General features: G+C 41.5%; 1 protein-coding gene across 2 annotated transcripts in view; it reads left to right on the top strand.

Annotated features, from left to right (window-relative positions):
* The window catches only part of LOC122785104 (myosin-9-like), a 29,179-nt gene that overhangs the window by 6,235 nt on the left and 6,321 nt on the right, over positions 1-16,623 (top strand). The window contains exons 2-26 of one of the 2 annotated variants that reach the window (XM_044050734.1): positions 3,997-4,328; positions 6,164-6,320; positions 7,265-7,292; positions 7,420-7,513; positions 8,179-8,196; positions 9,525-9,617; positions 9,708-9,771; positions 9,864-9,962; positions 10,378-10,521; positions 10,646-10,741; positions 10,834-11,105; positions 11,194-11,367; positions 11,623-11,796; positions 11,902-12,016; positions 13,404-13,591; positions 13,976-14,097; positions 14,180-14,249; positions 14,361-14,521; positions 14,640-14,748; positions 14,884-15,015; positions 15,121-15,327; positions 15,438-15,575; positions 15,714-15,837; positions 15,950-16,121; positions 16,331-16,543. In XM_044050734.1, coding sequence (XP_043906669.1) covers positions 4,002-4,328; positions 6,164-6,320; positions 7,265-7,292; positions 7,420-7,513; positions 8,179-8,196; positions 9,525-9,617; positions 9,708-9,771; positions 9,864-9,962; positions 10,378-10,521; positions 10,646-10,741; positions 10,834-11,105; positions 11,194-11,367; positions 11,623-11,796; positions 11,902-12,016; positions 13,404-13,591; positions 13,976-14,097; positions 14,180-14,249; positions 14,361-14,521; positions 14,640-14,748; positions 14,884-15,015; positions 15,121-15,327; positions 15,438-15,575; positions 15,714-15,837; positions 15,950-16,121; positions 16,331-16,543 — 3,491 coding nt within the window. In that variant the 5' untranslated portion in view covers positions 3,997-4,001. The remainder of the gene's footprint in view (positions 1-3,996; positions 4,329-6,163; positions 6,321-7,264; positions 7,293-7,419; positions 7,514-8,178; positions 8,197-9,524; positions 9,618-9,707; positions 9,772-9,863; positions 9,963-10,377; positions 10,522-10,645; positions 10,742-10,833; positions 11,106-11,193; positions 11,368-11,622; positions 11,797-11,901; positions 12,017-13,403; positions 13,592-13,975; positions 14,098-14,179; positions 14,250-14,360; positions 14,522-14,639; positions 14,749-14,883; positions 15,016-15,120; positions 15,328-15,437; positions 15,576-15,713; positions 15,838-15,949; positions 16,122-16,330; positions 16,544-16,623) is intronic. The other variant, XM_044050735.1, reaches the window with a different exon arrangement.

Genomic DNA, 16,623 nt, shown 5'->3' with positions numbered 1-16,623 from the left:
TGAGAGAAATACTATGTTATTGACTTTGTTGGTCTTCTATTATTATAAATGTCAATGTCAACATGGCACAGCTGGTTCATGGGTTTTCTCTTCAGTGGGAGCAGGAGGGTTTGACTGTACATGGTAATAAAGTGGTGGAGGCTGTCTGGACTCTGCTGCTTTTTACAGTAACTCAGGGAGAGTCAGCGAAGTGGAAAGGAATGAGAGGGAGTCTGACTGATGGACGGATGGCCTCAGTTCTATAAAGACCAACATTGACCTGCTTTCTGAACAGGACACACTGCACTGAAAAGGATGCTCTGTAGCTCATCCCTTTTTCTGTTTCTTTTCTTGTTCCTCCTCCACATCTTTCCTAAAAGACCATACCACTGTGTTACTTCCTCTGTTTGTAACCACACTCTTGTCTCTGAGGCAGGTTTCTAAAACTGGTCTTTGTTCGCAGCCTGGTGTTATTTATTTTGTGGTTCCTCTTCCTCTTTCAAACAAGCTGCTGCTTTGACAGGATACGGCTGCTGTCATTTGGGAAGTCTTGGAATATAATCCTCCCTTAATGGTTTCTGTCACATTCCATTTCTGCCAAGATTTGGCAAGACTGTGTCGATGAGTAATCCTTGCAAAGATTATCAAGAGCAGCTAATCTCACTGTAGATTGATCTCTAAAGAATTGATAGTGAAGTATTTTATCACCCAGCAGTGTTGCAAAGTAACATTACATCAAGGAAGCGTGGATTATTTTCGGGAACTGTGTGAAACTTGAGGATGCAAAAACCTGGTTCATGAACATGTGGGTGTGACAGATGTTAATGTATACTGTTTTTACCTCAAATCAACAGCCCTGTCTTACCACAGATGTTGACCTCCATGAGGGAAGGCCAAGGTCTAAAAATGTCCAATGGGAGTTCTTTATTCGTCCTCCTCTTTCTGCTTTCAATATAGATCATCGCTTGTCAAACTAGAATAGCTGTTAATAGAAATTTTTAGTCCTTCTGTCAGTCTCTGGAGACGCAGTTTGAAGTGTGTCACTGAGTTATCTGTGTCAAGCATGTGCGTTGGACTATGGCACACATCAGCAGACTCGACTCTTGGTTCCAGTTTGAGCTGAGACTTGAGTTGTTAAACATTGAAAATATGAGCCTTACAAATACAGCAAATCACATGTGTGTTTGCATGTATTTGTGTTTTGAGACGCTGATTTCCTGGTAGCCAAGGTGTCTACCTGCACCCTGAAACATAGAAAGCTAAATCAACAGCAACAAAAAAGCAATTTTCATTCAGTCATAACTCTGATCTAGCCTGTGATTGATAAAAATGTACTAAAATGTACTTTTTTTTTTGATATTTCTTTTTTATTGGAGCTTTTGAGAACACTGCGACACATATAGTGAATGAGAAATACTTTGCTCTACTCAATCTGTGCAACCGGAAATGTGAAACCACCAGGTATACATGGCCTGCTTGTGAGAAGGTGGAAAAAATGGAAAGTAGAGTCGTAGAATAAGCTGTAAGGGAGGAGGCATACAGGATAGTGGAGAGAAATGTGTGGAATGCCTTTGCTTGCTGTCTCTCCCTGATAAAGGGTGACTATGGTTGGAATGCGACCCTGAAAAGACTGGATAAACATAGGAGGAGGGGGAGGTTGGTGGGTGCTATGATTCCGGAGAGGCGATTGAGGGCAGAGGAGGGAGTTTAGAGTCAGCTGAGAGGTATAGCAGGAGCAATTTGCCCTTTGTTCTGTCACTGGATGGGGTCAGTACACTAGAGATGAGTTGGGGATGTGGGATGAGCTGCTTCGGGCAGCTGTACCGCAGCCTGGCGGCGTGGAGGGATGCAGGGGTCATGAGAAGAATGGCTCCCCCTCTGCGTTCTTTCTCACAGATCGGGGTAATGAACTGGAACAGAATCAAGCCTGTTAAATGCTGCAACTTTTCTCTCATTCTAAAGCTTTTCAAGGGTCCATCGCATTTGCACAGTACGTTTTTATGAATGCAGGGTGAAAGCATCACCCTGATGGATGAAATTTGGACAAACTAAAGCGTAAAATAATAACTTGAATAATACAAAATCCCTCTTAATAAATGAAGGGACAGCATCACATGATAGTTGATGTACTGTTGGAAACATAGGTTAACTTTATTACTTGCAGCATATAACTGCAGCATGTGTTGTTTTATGCACTGTTATGTAAAAGTAGTGTTTTATAATATCGAGCATGGGAATTTGACCCCAGAATGTCCCATTGGGCCACATTGCATTGTGAAATTACTCTTGTGGCGTGTAAAACACTTATTGTAAGATTATTTCTGACATAACGATTAGTGTACAGGCTGAACTTGGCCTCTGTAGTTTTTTTTTTGTGTTTTCTTGTACAAAAACCTTCAGTAAGTTTTTGTATAAGTTTCCCTCAGAGGTGAGGGAACACTGCGAAAGGCTAATGACCTGGCACTCCTGGGAATATGCTGTCATGCTCCTGCTGTGGTGGAATGATAATTGAGACTGTAAATTCTGGGGCACCGGGGTAGGTGAAATGCACGCCATGTTCAGCTGACTGGCCAGAGTCTCCCTGCATTCACTCATTGAAATGGGCGGTTTGAGTCAAGCTCACTCTCCCTTTTTTTTTCAGTCACACAGGTTAAACCTGTCTAGTCACCTTGTAAAGGGGTTAAACCATAGCCCTACCTGTCAACAACATGTTACTTATTAGCTTTAACTGGTGTATTAAGCAAGAACAGGGGCTGTTATTTTCTAATGTGCATGCCTGGACAAGATATTGTTTACAAAAGACATGTGCTCATGTTGGATTGATTTTGTTTTGCTTGAAATTCTGTGGGATGTTTTTATTCAATCTGCTCATCCGGTCCTGCAAAATAAGCAAAAATAAAACTGACAGTGCCCGATATGCTCATTCTTTCCCCCTCACTGCCAGGAGTTTCACTAAAGGTCCATTTCCACTGCTGAAATCTTATGAGATTATCTTTAGTTGTGCTGGAAGAGCCAGTTATTTTTTGTTTCTGCCTCAAAAATGTCATTATTCCAATAGAATAGTTTCTCATGATCAGGAATAGTTTAGGTTTAATGGAGAACTGAATTTTATTGACTGATCAAACAAAATTCTTGACTTTGGCTCTTTGATTTTAGCTAGTATTAATATTACATTGGTAGATACTTCCCTTTAATGCTGGTGACATTAAAGCAAACATATTTGTCAGATTAAAAATGAAATGGCAGGCTACCAAGAGCAAGACGGGAACAAGAACATTTTATCTGACTAAATACTATATTTAAAAATAACCAAGTAAAGCATCAGGACCACTTCACTGTTGTCTCCACCACTATTTGCATTTTACACCTTATCTGTACTGTTCATCTGAACTGATTAGGTTACTGTTTTTAGTGATCTGCACTATGTGGTTGTTTGAGGCCATAATTCATGCAGAGATTTATGCTGAGATCATCCACAGTTGAATTTCCTCCTCTTGCCAGGCACCCTGAGCAACCAGCAGGGACGACAGCAAAGACGTGCTTCCCACCAGCAAGCGGACAGTTGTGGTTTTTGGAAAACACAGCCAAACTGAAGGCACTTTCTTGCTACTGAGAGATGAACTTAGATCTCTGTGATCCTGTGCAAATGTTTCTGCTCTCACTCGGATGGGCCGGCAGCTGGAGATTTGAGTATTCACAGCAGTTAGCCAAGGAGTAACATGGGGCTGTGTGTTTTGTTGACCCGACCTAACTTCAGCAGTGTCTTCCTGTTTTACATCACATTAGTAGTGACCTTTGCATGCCATAGCGATTGTATGAAGATGGAAAGATTGCAGACGTCTGGCCTTGTCAATTTTATTTACTTAACACAAAGCCTGTTTTCTAGCAGAAATAATTGAAGACTAAGTTGCAGCAAGTGTGATGATTTGATGGAATATTTAAATGATGACTAGAAGAATGCTATTTATTTACCTACACTGATTATAACCATGTATTTTTCCTCTCTTTCTGAAACAGCAACCATGTCAGACGCAGACAAGTTCCTGTATGTGGACCGCAATATGGTCAACAACCCACTGGCACAGGCGGACTGGGCCACCAAGAAGCTGGTATGGGTGCCATCGGAGCGCCTGGGCTTTGAGGCCGGCTCAGTGAAGGAGGAGCGCGGCGATGAGTGTGTGGTGGAACTGACGGACTCTGGTAAGAAGATCAAGGTGAACAAGGATGACATCCAGAAGATGAACCCCCCCAAGTTCAGCAAGGTGGAAGACATGGCAGAGCTCACCTGTCTGAATGAGGCGTCTGTGCTGCACAACCTGAAGGAACGATACTACTCTGGCCTCATTTATGTGAGTATGGAGCAGCCTATGAATGCCTCAGCAAAAGCATTTAATGCAGCAGTAATGCATGTAGTTTTTGTGATATTTTACGTCCTTAAAACTGTTAACCTAATCCCACAATGTTAATACACACCCGGGATACAGAAGGTGCATGTTGAGTAGTTGATTAAAACCACAATAAAATAATACAATATAACATAAAGTAGGTTCATGTTACATTAGAGGTATTTGTTGCGTTTCCATTCTTTTAATCTAATAAACTAATACATGTTTGGCTACACACCATCCTGAGTTGTACTCCCTTAAATAACATCATCAGTCCACATTTGAGGTGTTTAGGTGACATCTGTAAATGGTATCTTCAGAAAAAAATATCAGGGTTACGGTCTCCCCCTCTAAACTGCATGAGAATGTGCTAGCACAGTAGTTCCATGCCATGCCACCCAACACCACAAGTAAACTCTTAACATGTGGGAAACTCTGTGAAACCATAATTGGGAATAGTATATTATACTTGTGCCAATAGAAATTCCCACATGCTAATATCTCACCAGCTTGTAGAAAACAATCTCCAAACCAGTATATCTCGCCATCTAGCCTTCTAATTATTTCATTAAAATTTATGGTTTAAGGCAATCCATTGTATTCAAATTGTCACAAGGACAGAAAGTGTACAATTTGTGGTACACAAGCACTCTTGTCCTTCACCCTCTTCCTCTCTCTCCATCTTGTTTGCCCTCTCCCCCTCTTTTCTGTGTTTAGAGTTATCTCACAAACAGGAAGTTGAAGGGAACAATGCAGTCCAGAGTTTGAGAGAAGTTAAAAGCAGTGTTGGGAAACGAGGGAGCAGCTAGTTTTACACAGATGGACAAGGAATGTTAAATGTGTTGTAACTGCTATTACCGCTCCCATAATTAATGTTATTTATTCCCCGTGTCCTGGGCTGGGAGTGATTTTTGTCTCTCTGACTCCGTGGTGTGACCCGGTCATATCAACACAAGCTGTTGTCCCCTCCCCTCACTGCTCCCAGAGATCTGGGCTATTGTTGATTTGAGAGGCTCCAGGCTTCTCTGTAGCTTTAGATTGACCGTCTCCCTGGGGAGAGGGAGAGGGAGAGGGAAAGGGAGAGGGAGGGAGAGTGCAGAGACATGGGGAGAGCAGCACTAGAATGCAGCACATGGAAAAAAATCCAAAACTTATAAGGAGGAGGAATGAGTCCAGAAGCACTAAAGAAAAGATTTAGTGCGGTTTATAGACAGGAATGGAAGAGGATTTAAGAACTTGGCCTTGAAGTAGAAAACATAACTCTATCAGGTGGATCTCTGACTTGTCTTGGCTAACCAGTCAAGTAGCTGTAACATTAACATGGCCGAGGTTACATCAGTTTTAAACTTGAAGCTGGGTGTGGTTAAGATTGCTTAATCAAGAATCAGAGTTCAAGGAACTTTGAGCTTCCTGACGATGGGAGAAGCTAAGTTAGCATATAAAATGAGGTCATCATTGTTTACCAGATTATTGGTTATTTTCAGATGATATGTCAAATGAAACCTTTTTAACTTAATCAGTTAATTTATTTTTACTGATGAATAGTCGGAACACTGCTGAAATATAAGGAAAACAGACGTGTAAATATATCCGATAGCTAAATAAATGATGAATGGACAGGTGATAGTGATATTGGTGTGCGGATGAGGTCAAATGGAAGATAAAAAATGTATAAATAAATGAAATTCTGTTAAAATGTAAGTCTTAAATACACTTTCATGTGTATCTTCACTTTATTTTTAAATTCCACATTTCATTGCAGTGTTTTAAATGTCACATTGTGTGTGTTTGTTCTGCAGACATACTCTGGCCTCTTCTGTGTCGTCATAAACCCCTACAAGAACCTGCCCATCTACTCGGAGGACATTGTTGATATGTACAAGGGCAAGAAAAGGCATGAAATGCCACCTCATATTTACGCCATCACTGACACATCTTACAGAAGCATGATGCAGGGTGAGTACCTGTCCTTACTGTAAACGTGTTATCACGACAATCAAACACAGGTGGCGTCTGCAGTCTTTACAGTCTCACTGTATTTATTTGCTCAATTATGTGTTGTTTTAACATCTTAAAACTTGTAATATGGGCACAATTCATTCTCAGTGAAGCTCTTGTCTCCAAAGAAAATAGGTTTTATGTGTTGTAATGTGTCCACCTTATTTGCTTAAAATCATGTTAATGTACAATAATACTCTGCCTAATGGGCTTTACAATGAAAGGCATTGTTGATGCTGAATATTGGAATTAATGTCAGAATGTTTACATTGTTTACTTTGCCCATTATTCACAGAAAATGCCAGATTACCTCAAATCTATCTTAGTTAAGACCGACTATATCTCCTGTGCAATTCATTCATTCCACTCTTGAGGGCGGCGTACAGTTAAATTAGCAAATGATATTAATGATGTATTTCATTTATTGAGGTTGAATGAGCTGCTTTTATGTGTGTAAAGTGCTACTTTGCCCTACAGGGTTATATAGCTCTGTGTGTGTGTTTAGTTTTAGTGTTTAGAATGTGTGCATTCCCTTAGCTTTACAGCTTAACTGCTTGGAGGCCTGTCTTTTCTTTATTTATGTGCTGATTTGTCATCCATTATGCAAAACACTTAAACGAATCCCCTCGGGTCATTTTGGGGCCTATGTTCTCAACGGTCCCTTCAAAGTATTTAGACCACATTACAGGAGCTGCTGGGTAATTAACTGATTAGTTTGAAATCCGCTAACGTCTCTTTCCACTTTTTGGAAGCCGGATATTCACTTCCTGTCTGTGGCTAATGTACATCCTGCTATACCGAGACTAACTCAATGCACTGTGGTGATAACGTGCTGCTTGTGTGTATGCAGAACTGTTGTGCAGAAGGTGCATAGTTAAACGCTGCACATTTGTATTTTGCAGATCGTGAAGACCAGTCCATTCTCTGCACGTGAGTTTCAGATGCACAGACAGTTTTGTATTAACGTTGTTTTTTTTAATTTGACCACCTCCTTTTCTCTCACTTTCAGACATTCAAATGTTAAACTATCTCTGTTTTGTCTTGTGTGTGTATATAGAGGTGAGTCTGGTGCTGGAAAGACGGAAAACACCAAGAAGGTCATCCAGTATCTGGCTCATGTGGCCTCCTCTCATAAGACCAAGAAAGATCAGGTCAGTCCTGCCTCTCATCTACACACTTCATCTTTAAATCCCTCCTTCTTACGACTCTTTTACATCCTCCATTAATGCCCTTTGTCATTGACCCCTCTACCTTCATTCCTCATTTTCTCTTTCCTGCTGTAACTTATTTTCATCATCACTTTCCAGTGGGACACAATCCGTCAGTCTCCAGTGTTTTCATTTTTACAGGATCAACATTTGTGTCTCCACTCAACATTTATTTTGCGTGTGTGCGAATGTACTGTACGTACAGTTGTTTGTGTACATGACTGGTAATCCATCATCACACTGCCATGTTCAAACAGTGTGTTTTTCAGCAGTAGACTGTATTTGCTGTGACAACCATGATAACAGCCCTGCAGACATAGAAAAACAATAGTGCAGATGTTAAACTCCTGGTTTTCTTAAGCGGGCCAGAGGCCTTAACTTTATCTGATGTTTTTCTGATGTCCTGCGAGTCTTCTCATGAGAAATAAAACTCGGTCTACCACGCGGTGTGGTCAAACGTTACGTCAAACTCCTGCACTGCTGTTATCTGGCCTACCAGCCTCCTCGTCTAGTAGCTGCTGCTGAAAGCAACAGTGGAGTGTGATGAAAACCACATCTTTCATCCCTTTTTTTGAGGTTGTTGTATTTTTTTCTCTTCCCATCAACAGAGCTCGTTCCTGTCACATGTGAGTTAACTCTCCCTCCATGCACCCTTCCCCCCCACCTGCTTCTGTCATCACCCCCCCCCACCCTCACCCCTCAATCCCCCTCCTCCCTCCTCTTTCCCCCTTATATTACGGGCAGAGGCGATATCTTGCCAGCCAATAGGAAGTAAAGAGGAAGTTTGTTTGCAGATCGGTGGCAGCATTTTGTGTTCCTGTGAAAAATTCAGCCAGACAATGGTAGGATGAGGGGAGGGGTCTCTGCTGAGGGGGGGAGGCAATATGCGGGATCGTACAACATGTATTCATACATTGTGTCTGGTTGAATTTTTCACATCTTGTATCGCGTGCACTTGTGTCCAAAGTTGCTTCTTTCGTCTTTTGTTGCATAAAATGTTGCTTCATCATCTTTGTATATTTGAACAATGTCCAATCGCAAAAAACTCATCTGGTGACCATATTTATTTTGTCAGAACATACATACAATACAGGACACCCAAGTGATTATTCAAGTTATTTTCTATTTAGGAAGATGATCGAACAGTAGTCCAGTATAAGTCTGATACAGACTTATACTGGACTACACCTTTTGAAATGTCACTGCTTTGAATGGCTTTTTTAGTTTTAACTTCATGAACTTAAAATTGAGGTTAGTCCATGCTATTGCTGAATGGTTGTGAGTGATCATTGGCCAAACTGGTGAAAAACCAAGTAGCACTATCGAACCACACATGCTCAGCAAACTGAGAGGAAAAGGCTTTTGCCTTACTTGCACTTGTTGCACTTGAAATTACACGCATACTTTACTATGATGTAAATTAATGTTGCACACAACACTGCAGACAGGCACTGCAGCACTAAACATACCAAGCTGCTATAGTTTATGGAAGAGTGAAGCTGAAAAGACATTGGTTTGTGCTTGTTGTTCACTGGATCATTGTCTGGGTAACGGGTGATGGGTTTACTGACAAGGGTCCACAGGGTTTTTCGGTGTTTTGGGCACTAACCTGATGTTATTTGTGAAGGGTAAAATGTTTGTGCGTGTGTGTGTTGCTGGTGTGCTTATTTGATCAGTGTTGTAAATGTTTTGTACACTCTATTATTTCATTTGTCAGCATAATTATTTTTAAAAAGAGCAAAGTAATCTATTTATTTAATGACAACACATAACAGTAAATAAAAAAAACATACCATAATTCGAGGTTCTCACAGTATATTACACTGACTCATCTACTTTGGTGCCAAGGTCTTGTTACATCAGAATCCATGGCTGAATAATATCTCTAAGATCTCATAGTGCAAATAGAAAGTGTACTATTATTGTGCTTTGGTTTTCTCCTTGTGTCCATCAGGGGGAGCTGGAGAAACAGCTCCTGCAGGCTAACCCCATCCTAGAAGCCTTTGGAAATGCCAAGACAGTCAAAAATGACAACTCTTCCAGATTTGTAAGACTTAAGTTAATAATACTGCTACTTTTAAACTATTTTACATGTTCACTGCTGTAGATAAAATTAAATGTTCCTTTCCTCTTCTAGGGAAAATTTATCCGGATCAACTTTGATGTCAATGGTTACATCGTTGGTGCCAATATTGAAACTTGTATCCTTGAAAATGCCTCACTGCTTCTTCCTAAAACTGAAAATGTTGTTGACTTTGGTCAGAAAAGTTGTCCTTAACAGATTGACCACTAGACTTGTTGGAAAAATCCCGTGCCATTCGCCAGGCCAAAGATGAGAGGACCTTTCATGTCTTCTACTACTTGCTCACTGGGGCTGGAGACAAATTGCGCAGTAAGCAACATAATATGTAATGTTTTATGACAAAGTGAGGTTTTCTTAACTATTTGCCGAGTAGAATTTATTGTATGTAGGACACAGATGGCATTTATCCACCAGGGGGCCACTCTTTTATGTTTATGGTCTCAGTTGCTAGTTGCAGGTCTTTTTCAGTAGAACATGATGTCTTGTAAATGATGTTCCAGTTTAGAGGAAACAAGAGGATAAAGCATAACACAATATGAGTGTGACAGCTGGTGTCATCTTTATGTCTCCTGATTCAAAAATTGACAGGGCACTTGTCAAATAACACATTTCTAGGTTTCACAAGGGGTAATTTGCTTTGCAACGTAGAGCACCACATTTTTTATATACAATCTATATTATATATTCATCTCAAGCTCATCTCACCACTGTTGTGTCCTCTCAGATGAACTCCTCCTTGAAAATTACAACAACTACCGTTTCCTTTCCAATGGGAATGTCACAATTCCTGGGCAGCAGGACAAGGACCTGTTTGTCGAGACCATGGAGGCCATGAGGATCATGAGTATCCCAGAGGATGAGCAAATAGGTAAGGCAGACATTCTTGAAGTGGAACTTAACACGTGTGTGTGTGTGCGTGTCTGTGTAATTTATGTAATTATCAGTGCAACATAAACCAATCTTTGTGGTACCGTTTGTTCTCTTCTGTGTAGGTTTGCTGAAGGTGGTGGCGTCTGTACTGCAAATGGGGAACATGAGCTTCAAAAAGGAGCGACACACAGACCAAGCCTCCATGCCTGACAACACGGGTAATTAGACCACAACCCTCTCTGAATCTCAAGAGCAGAGGATCCTGAATGTGTACCTTAAACTTCATTGTCCTCCTTCTTTTCTGCACCAGCGGCTCAGAAGGTTTGCCACCTCATGGGCATGAATGTCACAGACTTCAGCAGAGCCATCCTGACACCAAGGATTAAGGTGGGCCGAGACTATGTCCAGAAGGCCCAGACTCAGGAGCAGGCCGAGTTTGCTGTGGAGGCCTTGGCCAAGGCCACGTATGAAAGGATGTTCCGCTGGCTCGTCATGAGAATCAACAAAGCCCTGGACAAGACCAAGAGGCAAGGAGCCTCCTTCATCGGCATCCTGGATATTGCTGGTTTTGAGATCTTTGAGGTAAACGGGTGATCCAACAATCTCATCCACGTTTGCATTGGTGTTGTTGCTTTTAAACAAAATTTAACCATTTTTCTTTTCTCTCCAGCTGAACTCGTTTGAGCAGCTTTGTATCAACTACACCAACGAGAAGCTGCAGCAGCTCTTCAACCACACCATGTTCATCCTGGAGCAGGAGGAGTACCAGAGGGAGGGCATCGAGTGGAGCTTCATCGACTTCGGCCTCGACCTGCAGCCCTGCATCGACCTGATTGAGAAACCTGTGAGTGCTTTTAGATCTTTGTTTAATTAAGTGTTAAATATGGCATCTCTTCAGTTTCATTATTTCTTTTTATTTATTTATTTATTTGTGCAAAATGTATTTATTAATTATTAAAATATTACAAAGTTTTCACAACAAAAAGACATGACAGAGCAATACATTTAGTTCCAGTCCAAGAGTCCTCTTTTTTATGTTTTAATATTTACATTATATATTACAGTAATATGAACATCTGCACTTTACCCTTGTTTCCAGGCCAGTCCCCCTGGTATTTTAGCGCTGCTGGATGAGGAGTGCTGGTTCCCCAAGGCCACAGACAAGAGCTTTGTGGAGAAGGTGCTGCAGGAGCAGGGAACACACCCAAAGTTCTTTAAACCCAAGAAACTGAAGGATGAGGCTGACTTCTGTATCATCCATTATGCTGGCAAGGTAAAACTGCACAGTATCTTGATGATTCAGCCCTCAAATTTTATAGCAATCTCACACAGGTGTAAGGAAAAACAGTGTTGATTCCTGTCAAATGTTACCTCTCAGGTGGACTACAAGGCAGACGAGTGGCTGATGAAGAATATGGACCCCTTGAATGACAATGTGGCGACTCTGCTCAACTTGTCCACTGATAAGTTTGTCTCTGAGCTGTGGAAGGATGGTGAGTTTGGCAGATATTAACTGGTTGCAATAACCAAGAGTCACTGCTCCTCTAGAGGCAGTGCTTGCTGTGGAGAAATATTTCATGCTGGCCTCAAGTCTTATTTCTGTTTTGCATTTCATGGTGCTTTCTTTCTCTCTTACTGTGTTTGGACCTTTGTTTTTACCTTGTCAACTCCATTACCTTATTTCTACCGATTTCTCCCTCTGTACGGCCCCATTTTGTTTGTCATGTTTTTCTTTAACTGGATCTCAGAGATAAAGAATTGTCAGAGAGCCTATTTTTATCAGCGTTTTCCTATTCTGCACTCAGACTCAGGTGATCAGGTTTCTTTTTCATTATTTTCTTCATTCCCACGCTCTCCCATTAAAGGTCCAGTGTGCATGAATTACAGATATTTGAGGGTGAGACAGCTCACCCCTCCCTTTCCCAAGAGTGTTGGGGAATTAGGTTACCTATGCATATCAGAAAAATTTGTTCTAATTTGTTTGCAAAGTGAAGATGCATTGCTTGCAACATGGAGGCTTCCATAAAGTGAGACTCTTACTTAAATTGCATATTCAACACTTCTTCCAAAGCTACAAAAAACAATTATACAAACATTAAGTGCTCATGGGTAGTACATTCAATTTATGCTTATGAATTTTCCTAAATATTACACACTGGACCTTTTTTTTTTTTTTAAATGTTCTTACTGTATTTCAATCATGACTCCTGTTGCCATTTTCTCCTACAATGATCTTTTCCAAAAGCCTTGTCAGTCAGTTTGTATCATTGCCTTTTATCAGCTCTGTATTCAGTAACCAAGTATTGTCGTCATCTCAGCACTTATTGCTCTCTTTGAACTCTCCCTCTCTCCCTCTGTGTAATAGCATTGTAAGGGGACCCCTGGTGTTGGTCATGGGTACTGCAGCAATGGGTATTTACTTGCATGGGTTTGGTTGTTTTTATTTTTGTGTTCTACATGCCCACTGCAAGTGCCAGCGTTTGTCACCACCCTGACACACATGTATATATTTAAGTGAACTATCACACATAGATTCACTCAGAGAACTACACATGAATATTGCACTAATTGTGTTTTTTGGTTATGGTGTGTAACCTTCCCACACTTCACTTTTTTTGTGATTTTTGTGACTACATCCTGCTCCTGATTTGTTTCCTTCCACATTCACGCTATGTTTGTTTGGTGTTTCACTTATCCTATCTCTACTCTCTCCTGGTAAGTTTCCCAAGAGATGGTGGAGAAACAATGTTCATCTTTGTTCTTATTTGTGACATGCGTTTGGTTTGACTTTGCCTGGTTGAATATTTGAATTATTGAATTAAATTCTACTGGCTTCTTTTATAATTGTGTTCCTCTCTCTATTTTGCTTGCCTCTTTCAGTGGACCACATTGTGGGTCTGGATAAGGTGACTGGCATGTCCGAGATGCACGGTGCCTTTAAGACACGTAAGGGCATGTTCCGCACAGTGGGCCAGCTGTACAAGGAGCAGCTATCTAAGCTCATGGCCACATTGAGGAACACAAACCCAAACTTTGTTCGCTGCATCATCCCAAACCACGAGAAAAAGGTATCAGAGAAATACTGGCTGTCACACCACTTCAGAAACTTTTCTAGTGGGATAAGCAAGCTAGAGAGTGAATAAAAGGGGACAAAGGTAGAAGAAGATAAACATTGCATGTCAGTAATAAAATCTAAAATGGAAATAAATATCATACTGGGTCTCCCTGTTCATTAACTGAACTCAAAACAGATCTTTGCAGGTCATGAGCAATTGTTGAAATTGGATTTAAAAACAGAAATGTCTAGAAGAACCTTTTATTTTAATTCCTTTGGTTTTTACCATGTCTGGAAGTTATTATTGCACAACAATCACAAGCCACCATGCAGAGTAGAACCATTTGTTTCTCTGTTTTGCCAAAATAACTGATCAACAAATGCTCCCCCTCCACAGGCTGGTAAACTGGACCCACATCTGGTTCTGGACCAGCTGAGGTGTAATGGTGTGCTAGAGGGCATCCGTATCTGCAGACAGGGCTTCCCTAACCGCATTGTCTTCCAGGAGTTTAGGCAGAGGTAACGGAAAATAACTTTTTAAAGACATCATTTAGCGAATCGTCAGAAAACGTGAAATCTTATCATCTGCCCCCTCCTCCAGGTATGAAATCCTCACTCCTAACGCCATCCCCAAGGGTTTCATGGATGGAAAGCAGGCCTGTGTTCTCATGGTAAGTGCTTTACAAAAAAAATTGCTTTGCTTTGCTGCACAATGTCTAGAAAACTGAAATATTAAAATATCTGAAGTGTGTTTTCAATCAGTGCATTTCCCTTCCCGTCAGATCAAAAGCCTGGAGCTGGATCCGAACCTGTACCGCATGGGCCAGAGTAAAGTGTTCTTCAGGGCTGGTGTCCTTGCTCACCTGGAGGAGGAGAGAGACATGAAGATCACAGACATCATCATTAGCTTCCAGGCCTGGTGTAGAGGCTACGTGGCCCGCAAGTAAGACGAGAAAATCCTCACATTCACTGACTGTTGGCATTGGCATCCTACCCTCAATAAAGGGCATTTCTTGTCTGTTGCATTGAAGTGTGTGGTAATACATAATTCTGTTTTACAGGGCTTTTACCAAGAGACAGCAGCAATTGACTGCAATGAAGGTGATCCAAAGAAACTGTGCTGCTTACCTTAAACTCAGGAACTGGCAGTGGTGGAGACTCTTCACCAAGGTGAACCTCGGCTTATCTGCAACATCTTATTAAACGTTGTGTTAACTGCATGACATGTCACTGCTGTGCTTATTTTTCTGCCTTATTTTTTTTTTTTATCCTAATGCTCCTTGTGCTCCTCTATGTTGTCCTCAGGTGAAGCCTCTCCTGCAAGTCAGCAGACAAGAGGAGGAGTTGCAGGCCAAGGATGATGAACTGGTTAAGGTGAAGGAGAAGCATATTTATGCCGAGCAGCGACTTCAAGAGCTGGAGCAGAAGCAACAGCAGGTAACGTGACATGTTGCGAATAGAAGGAAATGAAAGGAGTTTTAAATGCTGTTTATCCTTGTTCACAAAAGCTCATTATTGTTATTCGTTTTGCTCTCCTTGCAGATCTCTGCTGAGAAGATGGCTCTACAGGAGCAGCTCCAAGCAGAGACTGAGCTCTGTGCTGAAGCAGAAGAGATGAGAGCCCGTCTGGCTGCCAGGAAGCAGGAGCTGGAGGAGATTCTCCATGACCTGGAGGCCCGTGTGGAGGAGGAGGAGGAGCGTGCCTCTCATCTGACATCAGAGAAAAAGAAGATGCAGCAGAATATTAGTGTAAGTTGAGATACTTTATTCACTCCTTGGTGATACATGCAAACTTAAAGCACTTTGTAGGGATAGTTGTTTGTTTTCCCCCAATAACACTCATCACTAAATGTTCTCAGGACCTGGAGCAGCAACTGGATGAGGAGGAGGCAGCCAGACAGAAACTTCAGCTGGAGAAGGTCACTTTGGAGGCCAAGATGAAGAAGATAGAGGATGATGTTATGGTTCTTGATGATCAGAACAACAAACTTAACAAGGTTGGAATCAAAACCATTTAAATCATTTCGATTGGTTGAGTCTAATGCCGAGCTATACTTCTATACTTCTAAAATAACACTTCAGTGAGTGGAATTTTGCCTCACTAAAGATTTTGTTTGCCGTCTTTGTGATCACAGGAGAAAAAGTTGTTGGAAGAGAGGATCTCGGAGTTCACCACCAACCTGGCAGAGGAGGAAGAAAAGTCCAAGAGCCTGCAGAAACTCAAGACCAAACACGAGGCCATGATTACAGACCTGGAGGGTAAGAGGAGGTCATAATGGAGGATATATCCTATGTCTGAATGGCTTAACATTTGACGATTTTATACAGATTCCTACAGTGTCTTATAATTTGTGTTCCTTTTCTTCGTCAGACCGCCTGCGCAGGGAGGAAAAGCAGCGTCAGGAGTTGGAGAAGAACAGACGTAAACTTGAGGGTGACTTCACTGACACACATGACCAGATTGCTGAGCTGCAGGCCCAGATTGCTGAGCTCCGTGCCCAACTAGCCAAAAAGGAGGAAGAGCTCCAGGCGGCTCTGGCCAGGTCTGTATGAATTTTACTGCTTCTTGTTTTATTGTTGTTAATCATTTTCTTCATTTTTGTTCCCTGCACTTGGGTTACTAGTCACTTCTAATAAAAAAAAAAGAAGCATGTTTTATTCAAACAGATGAGGCTTAAAGATCATTTTATTTCTTCTTGATTTGTTTGCCCAACTATTCAAACTTTCTTTCTTTTTCTTATTCAATCTTAAGGATTGAGGAGGAGGCAGCGCAGAAGAACCTGGCCCAGAAAAAGATCCGTGAACTGGAGGCTCAGCTGTCTGAACTGCAGGAGGATTTGGAGCTTGAGAGGCAAGCTCGAACCAAGGCAGAGAAACACCGCAGAGACCTGGGAGAAGAGCTGGAGGCCCTCAAGACTGAGCTCGAGGACACTCTGGACTCCACTGCCGCCCAGCAAGAACTGAGGTAGAGCTATTGTTTCTGGCAGAGCTACAACATTCAAACCACATAACATTTAACATTTTCTATGGTATTGACACAAGTAG

This window comes from Solea senegalensis, linkage group LG19 (genome assembly GCF_019176455.1).
Source record: "Solea senegalensis isolate Sse05_10M linkage group LG19, IFAPA_SoseM_1, whole genome shotgun sequence".
NCBI classification, from domain to species: domain Eukaryota; kingdom Metazoa; phylum Chordata; class Actinopteri; order Pleuronectiformes; family Soleidae; genus Solea; species Solea senegalensis.
Note: the sequence above shows the minus strand (reverse complement) of the source record. Positions and strands in the feature narration are given on the sequence as shown.